This window comes from Colletes latitarsis, chromosome 1 (assembly GCF_051014445.1).
Source record: "Colletes latitarsis isolate SP2378_abdomen chromosome 1, iyColLati1, whole genome shotgun sequence".
NCBI lineage: Eukaryota > Metazoa > Arthropoda > Insecta > Hymenoptera > Colletidae > Colletes > Colletes latitarsis.
Window position 1 is genome coordinate 48,808,754 of NC_135134.1, and position 18,637 is coordinate 48,827,390.

Consider the following 18,637-nt stretch of genomic DNA (forward strand, 5'->3'; position numbering starts at 1 on the left):
TGATAATCTCCCATTAAAGATAACGAGGAGTTATCGAACACAAATAATTGAAGATTCAGTTTATAATCCTCACTTGACATTCCCTCTTCTGAAAATTTCTGATCTAAACTTTATGTTCCTCTTATCGTGTTCCTTGTTCGTTATCTTAGTTCCGCTTGATTATCTGGCGAACGTGTGCTCGAGTTGACTCAGGCGCGGCGCTTAAGTGGTTAACTCTACGGTGCGCAGTTTTTTTTTTATCGCAATTCTATCTGAAGGAAAGTGATGTCAGAAGGACGAGACGAATAGTAATTATTCGAGAAATTAAGAAATCGTTCTTAATCAATATTTATTGCTGCTTCGAACTAGCAACCTGTCTTCGAAACGTTCGAAATAAACGAACCTTGGTATTTATAATGTTTTCAATAACGTCAACGACGTAGAATTCGTAGTCAACGCGTTTATATATTGATATTCTACGAACCTGCAAACTCCTGCACGATCCTTCAGAGACGTAGTACAGTTCCAATGTTCTTGTTGCGAGACTGGGGATTCCAGGATCTTGGAATAGGCGCGGGTGTTATAGGACAGAGCAAGGTTTATTGCATAGTGTTTCGGAGCATCCATCAGGATCTAGTGACGCAGGTGCTAGGCTGACGCAGGATTTAGATGGCGTAGAATTTGGGTGATGTAGAGAAAGGTCGTGTTCGAATAGATACACAGTAAACCCTCGATTTAACGGATTTCGGATTTAACGGATAGAAATCTCGTATCGGTGAATCCCTAAGTCGTATGTTATTTCCGTCTTCGTGTTATTTTACAATTGCATAATTTCTTGAGGATCGTATCTTTTTGATCTATACTGGAAAATTGTGTGTGAGAAGTCTGTAAATTCTTCGCTGAAAAATTTGTAATTTAATAATTATATCACCCTACATATATTATATATATACATATATATAATTGTACGTGTAAAGTCATTTTGCTTGGCACTCCGTTTTTGAGATAATTGAATTCGTCTGACCATTCATCGATATTTCTACTTGATTTTCTCTAGAACACGGCCACAAGCGAAACAAAATGTTATTTTTTTCCCCCCACTTATTTTTATACATTGAATTATCCTTGCTCGATTGCACCACCCTTCTGCCCTGTGTGCTACAATATTAAGATCCAAAGTGTCCAAAGAAAGCGGATCGAAACGTCGATTAAATAATGCGTTCGCTAACAGCGAAGGAACTGCCTTCCAAAATTACTAGATTCGATCAAATAAATTAAAGGTCCCATTCGTATTTGCTATTCGATTCAACGAAAATGTGATTTCTTTTCTATCGTACGTCGAGAATCCTCTTCTTTTTCTTTCGGTAAATCGTTTGAACGACACGATCGATGCACGTTTCGTAGGCATATATTAACTACGACGACTGAGCAATATCGGAAGGGAAAAGCTTTCTTTGAGAGGAACAGAAACGACGGAGAAGAGGTTCGACGAGGGTCTGTCGACCAGCCTTGACCCTCTAGAAACCGCTCGCTCCTCTACTCGACCGCGTTTCTCACTGAAATCGTCACAATTTTAGAGCACACCCTTTCCACTTATGCAGCTATTGCTGCGGGAATAGTTTGTTTGACCTCCCTGACCGTTTATCGCTTTCATCATAGACAATGGGAACCGATGAAGCTTTTAAATCGTTTGTAACCGCGCGCCGAACCGACCGGCGCGGTTTACACGTGTATCGTCGATTTTCGAGTATTCCACGAAACCCTCTGTCCCGTTTTTCCTGTTATTTTTCTAGCACATGCTTAAACCAAGTGTGTAATTTCTGTAACGTTTCCCGTGGAATAAACCTCTCGTGGAAAAAAGTCCCTGGTTATTTCAATAAACGTGTACGTGTCAACATTTTTGGCAGGTTTTTAAAACTTATTTCATCCAAATCCTCGCTTTCGAGAAAATAGATCTTATAGATTCATCGCGTACGCGTGGAAAGAGTACGACTCGGACTTCAGCGCAAGTAGAAATAGTGATTAATGGACAGACGCGCCAGGCAAGTAGTATTAAATCGCACTCCTTTACGACAAATTTTCAATTTCAGTTATCTCGAGAACCGCGTCTCGAACGAAAATATGTTATTCGTTTTGTCCACTTATTTTTACGCAATTTACGTTAACAAAATAATTTCTAAGAAGATTGCTAAATCGCGTTTCGATAATTTCGATCGATTATATAATTAAAGTCGTCGACGAGACCACAACGCTTTTTTTTTAACACAATTTAATCCGATTTCGCGCAAACTGTGGGTTTTATTTTCGGAACAGCCGGTAAACTTAATAGGATTATGAATGTATTTATGAATTTTTTCTTCCCTTGTTTGGTAAATAAACCGTAGCCCGGATATTTTCTCGTGAAATTTAAGATCTTTGATGAATTATTTACTTCTTATTACCGAGACGAATGTGGAACTTAAAATGTAAACAGTAGCCTTTTCTACCAGACAATTTTTTAGCAACCGAGACGGTTAATTCGATTTGATCAATCGTTGAAACAGTAATATCGAAACGACGTCATACAGAAGCTTTCCATAATTGCATATTTCGTTTCTTATTTGCATTTACGTTGCTCGTACAGGTGCTCGGTAAATAAATAATTGCACTCGCGAGTACAAACGCGAGGAACGATACAAGTGCCCTCGCGATTGAATAAATTTAGACATTGTTTGTATCGTGTACGTTCGCAGCGCCGTTTCTGGTGCTATATTTATCTTAGTATGTAATACATAATTCAACGCTCGCCGCTGCTTCAGCATCGGTAGGCACACAACAAAATTGCACGGCGCGGTTATGCGCAAAGTGTTCACGATTTCGGTACCTTGTAATTGAATAATCGTGTAATTGTATAGAACTGTAAACTTGCGTATAAACGACATGGAATTTAGAGAGCACGTTAAGTGCTCTATAACCAATAACGGCGAGAAAAATTGTTCAAGGCAGCCAGACTGTGTACTCTTAATTGCGCGTAACAGTATCGAGACGGTCTATACTATAAACGAAGCGAAAACGAATTTGAAAAGAGACAACTAGAATTAGCAAAGATAGATCGTAAGAAAATTGTTTTCAACCAAGTAGAAGAACTCGTCTCGATTCCAAGCCTCGTCGACTATGCAACCACAAAACTCTGCATAAGCCACGAGGAACGTCGTTTTAAGTCTCTTATTTGGGTCTCGGAGCGCGCGATCCATTTGCACTTTGCGGTTCTATTATTTCTGCGCGCTGAATTTAGACTTTAAGTCCATATTTTATTCATCCGCGACACGGATGAAAAAAGAGTACGATCGAAGATCGATCGTCGCAGCAAGAACTGTACTTCTTGGGTACGGTTCAATATAATTAACAATCTACGGTTGCAAAGAACGAGGAAATCGTGGAACACTGTTACCGAGGAAAATATAATTGGGAGGGCAAATACATACGCTATGGTTAAATTGCTTTGTTAATTATAGAGTCGAACATCGAAGAGGAGGGACGTTTTATCGATGAAAGGTTAATTTTTGATTTCAGAAACACGGACCTCGAATGAAATGCGCCGCGTGTAGAGTGGTGGCCCACGCAGTGTGCGCGGTCAGTTTAAATTTCGCCTGCAAATCGAGTTTTCGGGACGTGGGCGTCCGACAGTATCGCGAACAGACGAACACGCTCCACCACTGGGTCCATCGTCGATCGCAGAAGGGAAAATGCGGGAATTGCGGCAAATCCTTTCAATCGAAGCTGAGCTTCACGTCGAAGGAGATCGTCGCGGTGAGCTGCAGCTGGTGCAAGGCCGCCTACCACAACAAAGAGGCGTGCTTCAACGTGCAGAAGATCGGGGAGAACTGCGAGCTGGGCGTCCACGCGTCCATAATCGTGCCACCCTCTTGGATCGTGAAGCTGCCCAGAAAGGGTAGCTTCAAGAGCAGCCTGAGGAAATCGCCGCGGAAAAAGAAGTCCGGCGAGAGCAGGAAGAAGTCGAAGGACAAGGACAAGGAGCAGGAAAAAGATCAGGGGAGGCTGTGGGTGGTGAAACCGATACCGACCGCCACCGTGAAGCCGGTGTTGGTGTTCATTAATCCCAAATCCGGTGGTAATCAAGGAGCCAAGTTGTTACAGAAGTTCCAGTGGCTCTTGAACCCGAGGCAGGTCTTCGATCTCACTCAGGGTGGACCTAAAATGGGGTGAGTTTGTGGATAACGCGCAAGATGGACCGGGAAGGGCAGCATTACCAGCGTTGTGCTCCGAACTGATCGAATTACCTCGAATATATCCCTCTATCGCACGATACCCCTGATCCGGGAACGCACAATAAGTTTGTTGAAACTCGATTCTGTGTACATTCTTATAGAGATTCGCCAAGATTTTATTTAAATTGTCTCAAAAAACGCCTCTGAAATTAAGCTGGTCTTAAAAATATTCAGCGACGAAATTATAGAAGATTCGTGCAAGATGTAAAATCGTTTTGCTTTTTTAAAGACAGTGTTTTATATGTATAGAAGCATAGGAATGAACATCGAGCCAGAGGATTTTGAGCGACAGTTTTAAATTTAGAGGCTTAAGTTTTAATAGAGAAGCGGGTTATTTGAATGGAAATTGAGTTGAAAATGAATTGACTGAATGGATTAGGCGAACGGGGGGTCGGGATATTGGAAAATATGATAAATGAACAAGAGGTTTAATTAAAGTTCCACTGGCTGGTTCGCTGGCGGGAAGTAGGCGAATAAAGGTGAACAGTTGTCGCTATGGTATTAATGAAACTTTCTCGAGAAGCTTATTCGAAAGTTCGAGCATTTCGTTCGTTTGCATTCATGGGGACGTAAACAAGAGTCAGTGAATAGTATCGCAAACTAGTTACTGATAAAGGCGCTACGATCCTTCGTTTCGCTGGTCCTTTGCTCTTTTCAGAAACCGTTCGATTCTTCCTCGAATATTCCACTTTTTAAAATAACGAAACTCCATTTCCATAAACATTTTCAGATTATAACGTAATTTCCGAATCGCTGAAGCATTTACGTTTGCAATATCGAACTGACGATACACGAGAGCCACGTTAAAAGAGAATTTTAAACTTTCCGGTGTACAGCGAGTCGTGAAATTATTATTCGATGAAATTACATAACGTGACGAATAAGTTCTCTTTGAAGCACCGAATTAAAAAAATAATTCTAGGCACCGCTCAGATATTTTGGGAGGATATCGTTGTATGAGGTTGGAAATTTCGATTTTTCCAGGCTGGAGTTGTTCAAGACAGTTCCTAATCTTCGCGTTCTCGCTTGCGGGGGCGACGGTACCGTCGGTTGGGTGCTGTCGATACTGGATCAAATCGGTGCATCGCCGCCGCCAGCGGTCGGAGTGCTTCCACTTGGCACTGGGAACGATTTGGCCCGAGCCTTGGGATGGGGCGGCGGTTATACGGACGAGCCAATCGGGAAAATCTTGTCGAATATCGGCGAGAGCGACACTACGCTGCTGGACAGGTGGCAGCTGGTCGTCGAGAGAAATCCTGACGCTCAGGGCGACGACGACAACGGCAAGGGCAAAGAGAATCTACCTCTGAACGTCGTTAATAATTACTTCTCCCTCGGCGTGGATGCTTACATCGCCCTCGAATTTCACGAGGCCCGAGGTTAGTGTCAATCGCAGACGTTTCATTCCGAAGTCTCTCAATACGTATATAGTTAATTAACGTAACGTAAATATTAATTGCTGGCTGTACCCGTCGTTCGAAGAGCAATTAATCTCGCCCGAGAGCGCGCGAAATTTTCCATAAAATCGATTCCCCCTCTGTCGCGAAATTAAAGAACAGTATCTCGAACAGTAGATTCGATACTTATTTTTGTAAGTTTGCTAAAATTCGTAAATCCTATCCGAATTTATTTCCCTCAACATCTGAACTCGAGAATTAATTTTTCTTGTTTCACAGTGGAAAATCGGTGAAAATGTTTTTAAAAATCTATCGAGAATAGATATCTCGTGGAATGGTTTTGTTCCCTTTGAAGACACACGTGTACGAAAACGGAGAATCGCGTTGTATTGCAGAGGCGCATCCGGAGAGGTTCAACTCTCGACTGCGGAACAAGATGTATTACGGACAGATGGGCGGCAAGGATCTCGTGCGACGAAAATGGAAGGACCTCTCGGAATTTGTGACGCTGGATTGCGACGGCCAGGACATGACACCGAAATTGAAGGAGCATCGCGTTCATGCCATAGTCTTCCTGAATATTGCCTCTTACGGTGGCGGAACGCATCCTTGGGGCGCGGCCAGCGGAACCAAGGAACCATCGACGGACGATGGTATGATCGAAGTGGTCGGTTTGACGACTTACCAACTTCCGCTTCTTCAAGCGGGCGGGCACGGTACTTGCATAGCACAATGTAGCGCGGCTAAGCTGGTTACCACGAGGACCATTCCAATGCAGGTTTGTTCATTCAAACGATAAAAACGCTTCTTCGAGTTAATTTCATTAGCCAAAGAATTAATTTGCACTTATTTGCTTCGATGGTTTCAACCCAAAGAAGGTTGGTTTTTCGAACAATACGAATTATCGCGTCTCGTCCTAGATTCGCTAGGCTCACACAGACTTTTCTAGTAGAAAATCTCTATGTTTTTATACAAATAAAATCGTCGAGTAAAGATTTCAACATCTTTAAATTATTTAAAACGCGATTAAAATACAGATTTACAAAGGGTGCATCGCGTCGAAGTGCTCGGTTAGAATTTAAATCAAAGTTTGGAGAGTTTATACAATACAGTGTCCCTTGGAAACTGTAATTAGGATTTCTCTAAAAGCGGGAGTAATTAAGGTGGCTCAGCATAGAGAAAGTAGAACGGGAAATGCAGCGAGACGGGCGATCCTTCATAATCCCATTTTTAAGGTTGCCTCGACCTCCGCTTGTTTAATGATAATTTAATGGCCACGGGTATCGGTACGGCGCTTTGGAAGTTTACTTTTTTAATTCCGGCGAACGGAGAATAACGGCGTTATCGATCGCCCGGGGCCGTATTAAAGAAAAAATGTAATTTCTAACGCAGGTTGACGGAGAAGCCTGTCGCCTGCTGCCATCCATCATCGAGATGAAACTGCTGAATAAAGCAACGATGTTGGCGAAACGGAGAAACGCCGGCAAGCCGCAGCAGGACGTCGTTCAGTTGGAGAGATTGAAATTGCCGGTGATGAAGATAAAGATGTCCGACTACGAGAGGTATCATCACGATAAGGACATGTTGAAAAAGTCGGCGACGACGTGGATATCGGATCCCCTCGATCTCGACGCCACCACGGATCTCGAATCGCTAAGGAAGATCCTGGCCAAGGATCACAACATGGACGCGTGTTGCTTCCTGGACTGTGAGTGTCGATGTACGGTAAATTAAAATTCTATCGCGCCACGATTCCGATCTTCTTTTACAGCGTGCACCGCGGAGCGATTCTTCAGGATCGATCGGGCCCAAGAGCAGCTGCACTACGTCACCGACGTGGCTGTAGACGTGGTTTACGTCCTCGAGGAGGCCGCGGTCAATCAATCATTGGGCGAACCCGAAGAAACGAAGCTTTCCCCGAACCAGGAACCGAAAACGGCTCAGCCGTCGCCGAGGTACTCCAAGATAATCCTCTCCATAGATTCGTTCATCATTCATTTACACGTAGCTTCATCGTGGCTGTACCGTCCTCTGTAAATTCTGCTCCTTTCGAGAGGGTTCTTCGTGTCTCGAATAAAAAGAAATACTCTCTTTTGGCGCAAAAGTTATTAGAAACCAATACAGATAACTCGTACAATAATAATTTTTTTTTTTTGGTACTGTACTGGGGTACATCATGAGCAACTCTTTTACCATTTAAGTAAACTATTACGGAAAGTTTCAGTTTAACATGTCCGTATATTTAAAAAAGAAAAGGTTTTAAGACACGAGGAAACCTTGCGTAACGAAATACACGTTTCGTGTTCGTCGTATAGCGATATCTTGTTTCTCCATGTGGTAGTGACTTAACTTCCGTATTTCTGTGTGTTACAACGACGAGCATAGCTGTGAAATTTGAACGCGTAGTCGCATTTTATACATAACTATGTGTAATAATGATACCTTGGCTCCAGCGTCTTGTCCCCCTCACACATTCGTCTGTGTGTCCATGATAATGTAATGGTAATGGAATCGTATCATTAGATTAATAGAAAGAACGTGTAATATAGCGAAGAACGACCAAAGACAAATGCAGCCATGACAGAAGAGCCGGTTAGAGGCGAACCGGCTGAAGAAACACCAGCTGAAGAAGAACCAGCTAAGGAAGAACCGAAGGCGCGACCGAATCCGGTACCGGAGAGCACAGCGCCAAACGATCGAGACTCCACGAAGTCTCAGGAATCGATAAGCAAAAGTGCAACGAGTAGCGAACCAAAGAATGCAAGAAACGGGGAGAAAGCGTCGGTTAACGCGAACAGAGTAGCTGGAGACCCTATAAAGCAAAGTAGTTCCTCGAAATCGATCTCTGCGACGGCTGTCGGTCAATCGCAACATCAGGCACCACTTACCTTCATTAGGTGGGTCATTTGCAACGGCTGCACCTGAAATGGCTTCGACTCGAAGCCAGAACGCGAGAAACAGCTCAACGTTCGTTTGTTGCAGTCCACGCGATAGGCTTTTCGGTCTGAGTTCTGAGGTCCACTCTTTTAGCACGGGATTACTCGAGAAAACCAGCGACGGCATCCTGAAGGCGGCGAAAATCGGCGATTTTCAGGCTCTTAAGGATCTCCACTCCAAGGGTTACTCCCTCTTGTCTATCGACGCCACTGGACAAACTGCTCTTCATTTGGCCTCCAGGCATGGTCACAGGGATATCGTCAGATATCTCATTGCTTGCGCACCATCGACCATTCTCAACATGATTGACAACGATAAGTAAGTTTTAATTTTGTCGTCGATTCTTACGCCGAGGCGACCTCGTCTATTCTGAGATTTAATTCGACGTTTCGCTGCTTCGAAAAATAAGTCGAAGTCGAGGAATAAATTGCTTTGGAAATTTTTCAAATTGTCAAAAGCGATACTAGCGTTTGTCTAGAAGTTTGAATCGATTGAACTCTATTTTTTAAATATCCTGTACAAGGCGACATCAATATTGGGAAGCGACATCGTCTGAACGGAGGATGTCGCCTCGACATTGTTTACGGAGGATGAGACGTCTCCGCAAGCAGAACTATCGGGTATCGTTAATCCTATCAATTTTCTGTTTGAAAATAGCGACGGCTCCGTTAATAACGAAACCCACCGAAATTCCAAACGAAAGCGGCACCGCGTAAAAAACTAGTTCATAAACTTAACGACGTCGATACGGTAAACGAGGACATTTTAAAGTAGAGAGATTTTAAATAACAAAGTCTGATTTAGCGCGTTCGCGAATCGAAACGAAATGGCCCGTAACGAAGCATGTAAATGTACTCCCACGGCTTGGAAACAGTTCCGACGTGGTTCCCCAGAGTAAATTCGTGGGCGATTATCGATATTAGCTCCAGGAACAAAAGCGAAACTTGTCCGAAAAATTAATTAAAATACGTCACGAATATGAAAATATTAAAAATACAAATTCGAGGCGTTATGAGGTGCGTTTTTTTTTAAACTCCTGGGGGCCGTTTGAATATGAAACATTGTTTAACGGTAAAATCATCTTCGTTTTCTTGCTCGGTCCCCGGCGTAAAAGAATCTCCGAGGAAATTCAGCGTAGGAACGCGGAAAGTAGAAGCCTTTAAAATAACCCCGGGAAGATTATTGGACTCCTTTCCTCGGAGTTGGAATAATACGAAGATTATTACGAGCGACAGCGTGTTTACGGGATTTCCTCGAAGACCAGTCCCTTGGCGGAGTAAAAATTTATTTCGACTTGTTTTCGCTTTTTCGAGAAATCGCTGTTCGCTAAGTTTGTTTATGACGGGGCGTAATGTCGGCCCAAAGGGCACGCCTATTCTTGGCGTGTAAACAAAAATCAAATAAAAGGAGAGATTTTTTTCTACTTGCAGAGGTCAGACCGCTTTGCATAAAGCGGCTCAATATAAGCGTCGTTCCATTTGCTGCATGTTGGTAGCAGGCGGTGCTACTTTAACCATCGCGGATCGACACGGCCACACGCCTCGTGATCTTGCACTGCAAGCGGAGGACCGCGACCTCGCAGCATATTTATATAGTGAGTGTTTTGGTCTTTTTCTCTAAACGGACGTTATTAAGGAAAAAATTCTACCCGGATAAATAGAACGACCTTTGCACATAAGGTCGCCAGGATGCAGGCTTTAGCTACTCGACTGGAACCACTTCGTCGACTTCCTTCATACATTATTTTCGATTTTAATTACCAATTAATTAAATTAATTGCATTAACTTTGTAATCGTTGCTACTATTCAAGGTGGACACAATTTTTTTGCTCGTGAAACGATTAATACATTTTCTTTTTTATTTTATTATTTTATTTATAGAATTATCGAAGTGATTCTAGTTGCCTGGCATGCCTCGTATAGCAGGCCAAAGAGAATTTCCAAATAAAGCTTTCTTTTTATTGCGTTGTGCCATCATTATTTGCCGTTTTTTAATTACTTCGCTTTTTATTCGGAAGATTTCGAAGGAGGGGGAGTATAATAGAAATATCACGACAATGCGCGCGAATTGAGGAATGGAAACGAATAAGAAGCCACTGCTCACGTAAAGATTTCAAGATCATTTTTACGATAAATACACACAGCAACGGTGGTGTCTAAAAATATTGTTTTACCGATTTGAAAGAAGGCAAATAATAATCGTACCGCTCAGTAAGAATACTCGCGTCCATAATTTTCGATACTGTTCAAATCAACCTGATCGAGAGTTTCGTTGGATCGAACGAGATTCGGAAAAGTTAAATTAGCGTCGCTTTCGGCGCTGTTGCCCTTTCGGTGGATCGTTAAATCGACGTTGTTCGGTGATCTAGGTCAAGAGCAGTTCCAGCTGACAACGGAAGAAATGGAGAATGCCCTTTGACCTCCGATCGTAATTGGCAGGGCCTGAGCCAACCCTAGGTGAATCTGCCGTCGTTGGAATCCGGACGAACCCTAGTTCACGACGATCTACCCGATCGTCGCGTAAGCCGCGCGTATTTTGTCGACGATCTCTCGCGTAAGTCGCAACGTGATAAATCGATATTCTTCTTCGATAATTTAGGTAATGCGTATTTTACCAGGTGCTCTCCAAAAAAGAAAAAAAAAAGTGTCTTTTTTTTTTCTCATCGAAACCTCGAGATCCACTTTCCACGAGCGTGTTAACGGTACATTATACATACGTAGGTAATTCTGCGCTACACGTACGTGTTATATACAAAAGGTAGCGATTTTTCGATTACGAGTCTATACATACACGTGCACGTATATTTTTAAATCGCATGCCCATATACACCCGCGCAACGAGCATATACGTAAACAAATTATACGCTCGTTTCTCGTCGTCGACGGAACGACGCTCGCGTTTCGTTCGTAAATGAAAGACAGAGAGAGAGAGAGAGAGAGAGAGAGTGAAAAGAAAAAGGAAAAATGACATTCGACAACACGAAGATGGGGAGAGAACAAATAATATCGGTAAGAGATTTTTGCTCATTTGCGATCTTGCTCGCGACAGCGAGTCGAGAACCCGAAAGCGATCCAGACCGAATCAGTGAGAAACTAGGATTAAAAGGGAAAGTTTGATCGGATTTTAATCGTGAATACTATTATTCGCATCTTCGTTTGTATAATTTTTATTTTATATTTTTCTACGTTCCATTTTTAGCTTGTCTACCGACAGAGTGGCTTTACCGGTTTACCTTTAGTCCGCGATTTTTACATTTTCCTCCGCGTCTAGTGATAACGTATAATATTTTCAGCGCGGAAAGAAAATCGAACCTAAGTAGTATTTCAGAGAGTTGGACAGAATCTTCGCTTCTATTCCAATTATTATTACGAAAACTCGATCGTTGGCATCGTTCTTGTAGACGATATTGTTAAAATTTTTATTCGACGTAACGATTCGAGCGGGCTCCGAGTGCCACAGATTTATCGTACGCGATTACCGCGTTGAATATGCATAGTATATATATCGAGAGAGAGAAAAAAAATTCTATCCGACTCTGCTGGGCGTCCAACGTGTATGTATTTCTATTCTCCCGTTGAATTCTCCTCGCTTGTTCTAGGATATCTCGTTGCATCGGATACATATCTTTTTCTATAAGTGTCGCGTTACATATACATATATTATACATATACATATATTTTCTACGTACGGTTAATAATGGATATATTTATTGTCTCTAAGATGCAGAAGTTTCTTCACGATACTGTTTTTCTTGTCCGTGAACGCTCGTCGAACTTCTTGACGCTGCTTGGACACGCATACAAAAACAAACAAAAAACACTCACACACGAATAAATACACGTGAAGAAGAAGAAACGATACGCAAAAAGCAACCAGCCTTCCGGAAAGGATATTATTCATCGTTCGACTCGAAAATACGTTCGGATCGACGCGTGGCCGATCGATCTCTTACGCATCTTTCTCGATCGCTTTAAATTTAATCGACACGTTTTCCAACGCCGTAAATAGCAGGTCGCTCTTGAAAGAAACGCGGAAGTTTCGGGTTGCCAAAGCGCCGTAGATCGTTTCGCTTAGCGTCGATCCATCGATGTACACATCACTCTAAGGACGACGGGATCCAAGGTACCAAGCAGTCTCATGTTCATCGCGTAGGCACGTTAAACTCATTTAGGCGTTAATCGATTGAGATCGACGAGGACGAGAGAATGAAAAAAAAAAATATTGAAAAAATAAAAAAACACGAATGCAGCGCGTTCGAATGAAAGGGGCGAGAGAGTGTGAGAGGGAGAGCGAAACGTGATAAAAGAGAAAGAGAAAATTATCTCACTCGGTACCAAAATGAAAAAGGGGATCAACGTACGAACACCAATTAGCTCTTAAAGGACGGTCTATCGTCGCCATTATGATACTGTTAATTACACTTAGACTACTCTAATTTTACCGTCGAATTATATATTGTATAATGTATGCATAGTATCCTTCTGAGTATTCGTCCTGCGGGCAAGAGAATTATTCTGACAAAAAAAAAAAAAATAAGTACGGAGTCACGACGATATACCTGTAGGCGTCTGCGAGGTAAGTTGTCCCTGGGCGCGCGCGAATGTCCGATCGATCGCTCGATTCGATTTTCAACGGTGTATATATATTTTAAATAACGATTTTTAAACGTACCAGATGAGGAAATTCTTTTACAGTGACGATCAAACGTGTAATTTTTATAAATCTCGAAATATCGAGAAGATCTGTGGTTTCAAATATCAATTCAATCGAATAGTCTGAACACTTCTTCAGTTTTCACGGTCTTAAAACAGTCTAAAAACGCGTATTAAAAATACTAAAACTTTAGACGCGTGTAGTTCCGAAACTGCTAGTGTTTTATCCATTATTGAGCCATCGTTGGAAGCGGTAAAGCTTCCCCTTTAAAATGGTTTTTTGTTTTTGGTGATCCGACTTTTCGTTTTCGAGATATCGCAATTTATATAAAGGGGTAATTTTTCTTAATTCGACTATCGCTGTCTTCGTCTGACGCGTCGCGCTGGACCTCTCTTTCTCGCACGTGACTCGTGACCGTCTGGCCGACTGACCTACTTTTTCAATGTGCGCGCGCGGTCAACGACCTTGACAAGGCCGCAGCGAAAAAGTAAACAATCTTCGGACCCTTATATTTCCGGAACTAGCCACCGCATCGACGCGAAACTAAAATCGCTATATCTCTGGAACTAATAAAGCTATCGACTCTCACAAACGCTCATTTTAAAGGGCATTTCATCCTCTATCCAATGAGCATACCAACTACTATAATTTTTGCTATCTTCTATGTTTATTTTGAAATTTACTTTGACGCTGCATACCTAAAGTAGTTTCAGCACTTCCTATTGACCATAAATTGTTGAAAATTACTAATTTACTAATACTATTAAAGTACTAATGCATGTTTAGAGTAAAAGTATTGAATATTTTTGTGCAGGTTCTTAGAATTCAATGCTTTAAGAAAACATATACGACATAAAAGAGAAGGATACCTTACGAATAAACTTCAAAGCACAACTTTCTATCAATATAATGCAAAAATTGGAAGTACGTTGCCTCGTAAAAGAGGAAAAGAAAGACTGGTCATTTGACCGGTCATGGTGGGTATACATGAAGTGCCGGTAGGTTTAGTGTTAAGAGACCGATTTTCTGATCTTCAAATTCGAAACGTAATCGATCGTTAAGACGAAAGGATCGAATCGAGCGCGCGAAGAGTTGCCGCACAGTCGCGCGCGTCCCATCCTCGTGTGTCTCTTATCCTCTGTAATTACTGAGTACTTTTAAGGATCGTTAGGCCGATAGAGAGGTTTAGCGACGAGTAATCGTACGTGTACGTATATAAATAAGTACATCCGTAGGGTACAGGTATTCGATAACGATGGCGAAAAAAAAAACGATTTAGAGATGCCTTCGAGTGTAAGATACGTTGTTCTGATTATTTTTTATATGTAGAGAGTATTAATCGTAACGCCTTTGTAACTCATCTGGGGAATTGCGACGTTCATTGAACGAACCACCGTTGTATTTAATGTCCCTATTTAACGAAACGCCCGTCGCGAGCAAAGTCCTTCGTGTAATAAACGTCGCAACGATTTTAGAGACCAGTAAGAGAAGCCGGAGCATTAAAGACTTTGAACATTAGTTGAACACGTTCTGTTTGATTTACAGCGATCATTATCCTTGCGTTGTCGACGCGTTGTCGTTGCTTTCCGTTTTTATCCTTGGTTACGACGCGATCAAATCCTTGTCCAACATTTCCCCGCGTTTCGAACGGTCCCGGAAAATTTCGGGATCCTCGAATTCCCGGATTTCCGGTATCGTTCGTCGCGATTCGAGCCACCTTTGCGGAACTCGGTGCAGAGATCAAACGTTTCCGTCATAGGGCTCGCAGACGAAACGATTTTCCGTGCAATAATTCGCACCATTTGTCGATACGACTGTTCGAACGATAATTATCGAGCATTTGAAATAGAAACTGAAATAGTTGACCTATCATTTGCGAAGAAATATTTGCTTTTCAAATTTTATATTGGGATTTCGAAATGTCGTTCTGTATTCGATTGCTTGATATTCCATCGATGAAATGTAATATTGCAACGTTAGATGCATTCGTAAAGACAAATATCAGAGTAGCACAGAAGTCACGGTTCTGAGGTTTCCGACGAGTTTTATTTTGCTCCCACGCTGTGCAATGCCTATCGGATTCGAGGATATTAAATTTTCTTTCGACTGTAAAAATGATCGGATTCCAATACTGCAGTATTTTATTATTTGCATAGTCTTTCGCAAAGACTCTGCTGATATACCAACGTTTCAGTTATTTGAAATTTTTTATTTTTGACGGATTGTACGACTCCACGCATTTTACAAGCGTCGTTCGAACAATCGTATCGATGATAGTTGTACACAGTGGCTTTTACAACCGACTCATCGTACGATAAATCGTCGTGTTTGTGGTTCTTATTACACATTGACCATCGACAGGAACAGCTGGGTTTTACGATAGTCCTACAGTTCTCGTCTCGCGCGAATCCTTGACTCGCGGCTTACCGTATCGCGAATTATCGTCGAAGTCGCGTTTATTGGGCGAAGAGTGCACTTTCGACTACTGTTAATCGTCCTGTGGTACGCAGGAACTCGTAACGTTAACGAGCGCGATCGAAACATCCCGGAATAGAAGTTTAGGCGCCGATTATCGCGGTGCTTTTACACATTTCGATTCGACACTCGTGTTTTACGAAACGTTATTGATCAAGCGTCGTTCGACAGATCATGAAAGAATCTGACGGCGCAATCGTTCATCGATTAAACAAATTTTCGATAATCGGGTTGTCGGGTTAGAACTGTCGGATACTCGATGATTAGTGTTGAAGCGAATTTTGTTCGATGGTTGGTAATTTTAATTCGTAATTGTCAATCGAATCCAACTTTTATATTGTTGCAATTGACTGAAAAATAATTATTTGGATAAATCAGATGAATATTCGAGTCTCAACACTAATTGTCTCGGTAATCACGCATTTAAAGATACGATTTTACGAACTACCCAATATTTTCTGCGAGTTGTGTGCGATTTCAAGAGACCTCCTGTACCTGTATTAAAATTACGAATAATTGTATACTCCTCTCATTGGTACGTAAATCTAATACGAAACAAATTACGATGGATTAACTCTGGAAACGTTTCGAATTTCTTACAAATTTCCACGAAATTTATTCTGATAGCGTCGTTGGTCAGTTCGTTCATATGTACGTGTATAAGTGTATTTTTACTAAAAAGCTATACTTATCGTCTTAAGCAACTAAACTGAACGTAGATACGAATTCGAATACACCGATATCTTGTAAATTTCATTGTACAAAGAATCGATCTAATTTTGTCTGTTCTTCCCCCTCTTGGACCACTCGTTTTCGAAAGGAACAGGACGCGACCAACTTGACATTCCCTTTGAACTTTCTAGAGTTAATCGTAGCTTTTAACCTTTCGTCGGAATTCAATCACGGACGCGAAGCCTGTTCTCCCTTTTTCTTCTATTTTTCTGTTTCTTTAGGTCGATCGATTAATAAACGAACGACCCGTCGTATTGGAACGTTGCTGCGCTACGGTGTTCCTTAAACGACTAATAACGAATATTAAAAGCCAATTTCTTTAGATTCGCAATTATCGAGCAGTAATTTATCTCGAATTTTGAAAAATTTACTCGAAAACAAAAAGGTGAAAAGAGCACTCGTTACTTTTGCTACGAATAACTCGCATAACCATTTTGGGACACTGTATCGCGACAAAAGTCCTCACCTGTACATTGATACAGCGTAATGCACGGATACTAATGTATATACCTATACGCCAGATACGAATACGATGATATTTATTGAATTTTTCGAGTACTTAATAAAAAAAGAAAAAGAAGAAAATCAATGCCTTTTGCGGTTCGAAGCTGTGTCGCGAATCAAGGGAGAACCGGATTGCGAAGATGGCGAACGAAGCTGTAAGATCGGCCGCCACGAGCCGTTTAATATTTCTTTTCGTTCAAACACTGTTCTATTCGTCGTCGGTTAGGAACCGTGTGCCTATTGCTCGGTTTAGCGTTAATCTTAGGGGATAATTAGGGCGGAGTTTAGGGTCGAGTGTCGAGTCGCGGGTCGAAGCTTGCGCCGATCAGTCGGTCGAATCGTTCGAGAGTCTTGGCGGAGAAGTTCGAATCCGACGATAACGAGGATTGTACGTGATGCTAATTAGAGAGCTAAGTTCGCGTGGCCGCGATCCGGAAACTCGTACGGACCGAAACGAACGTTTAACCAGGAAGATCGATTCAGCCGCGGATGGATATCTTCCGACGAGATTAAGCTCGTAATTTTAACTAGTTGGCTGGCGTGCAATTTCCAAAATCCGAAATCCATCGGTAGATTCGAAGAGGATCGAACGAACGAGTTCGATTACCGATGGATCACCTGACAAAAATTACCCTTAAAACGTGCACTCGCTGTTAGGGTGTTAACGAATATCCCGCAGACGTCGGAGCCGACATGTCGAAAAGTGGACAAGCGGTTTTGACGCGTAGAGATTGGCCTTGCCAGTTAAAGTTTAATGAATCGGATCGTTAAGCTCGTGGGAGCTTTGCCCGCTTCAGTTTTAGAACCGTCTGGATGCTATTATCGTCTATCGCCCAGGAATAGTTCGTAACTAAAGTGAGTTGCGATCTCGTTTAAAATCTGTTCTCGTTCTTAGCTTTACGGTTTTAATCGAGACTCGTTATTTTAAGTTTTCTCGTATTAAATCTCCGACACGACGAGAGAGTTTAACCGTAGCGCTTGAAACCGCGACTTTTCTTTTATGGGCGCCAAGAATGGGAGACACCGATAACGAAACTTATAAAAATGTTATCAAAGATCGTCGCTACCTGGGTCGATCAATGGTATTAATTTCAGAAATTCTAAAAAGTAACGGTGGGAAGTATTGCGAGTCACGCTTTTTTTAATACAGAGTGTACAGTGTCATTACCCGAACAACCGAACGGTACGAGTACAATTATCCGAGCGATATTGTATTTGTTATCCTTTTTCTAATGTAACCCGATCCTCGCGTGAAACTCTGTCCACCTGATCGACAGTGTGGAATCGTATCAGATCGCGACGCGAGGAGGCGATAGATCATAAAAACGAGTACACAAACCAAATTTCTCGTTAAATGCGTTATATGTGTTTCATGCGACGAACGACCGTATCGTAAACCGATCAAATTTGGTTTGATGGATCGAGAGCGAATCGTGGCCAAGAGTCAGAGAACAAACCACGTTCGGGAAGTACTCTTTCGAAACTCGTTATCGTTCGAATGGAATCGTGATCCACGCATAAAACGGGAGGACCGAACGGGCAAAGTTTCGCTCGAGACCGCTGAAAAAAGGACTCGAGGCAAAGGCGGCGTTAGTTCTAGTAGATAAGTCGTGAATGATGATGAGATGACGACAAAGAGAGTGTGAGAGAGTAAACCACTGAAAGAGAGAGAGTGATCACAAGAATTGTGC

The 18,637-nt window shown here is 42.1% G+C and overlaps 1 protein-coding gene across 3 annotated transcripts in view; it reads left to right on the forward strand.

Moving 5' to 3' along the window:
- The window catches only part of Rdga (retinal degeneration A), a 42,729-nt gene extending 27,970 nt beyond the window's left edge, over positions 1-14,759 (forward strand). Inside the window, exons 3-12 of one of the 3 annotated variants that reach the window (XR_013081025.1) lie at positions 3,532-4,181; positions 5,232-5,626; positions 6,040-6,422; positions 7,037-7,352; positions 7,416-7,599; positions 8,194-8,541; positions 8,627-8,899; positions 10,012-10,175; positions 10,951-11,135; positions 12,303-14,759. Coding sequence is in view for 2 of the 3 variants with exons in the window: in XM_076781433.1 (XP_076637548.1) it covers positions 3,532-4,181; positions 5,232-5,626; positions 6,040-6,422; positions 7,037-7,352; positions 7,416-7,599; positions 8,194-8,541; positions 8,627-8,899; positions 10,012-10,175; positions 10,951-11,000 (2,763 nt within the window). In the remaining variant the exon portion in view is untranslated. Of the gene's footprint in view, positions 1-3,531; positions 4,182-5,231; positions 5,627-6,039; positions 6,423-7,036; positions 7,353-7,415; positions 7,600-8,167; positions 8,542-8,626; positions 8,900-10,011; positions 10,176-10,950 lie in introns of those variants that run through there. The other 2 variants (XM_076781433.1, XM_076781555.1) reach the window with 2 other exon arrangements.
- The last annotated feature ends 3,878 nt before the right edge of the window (positions 14,760-18,637 follow it).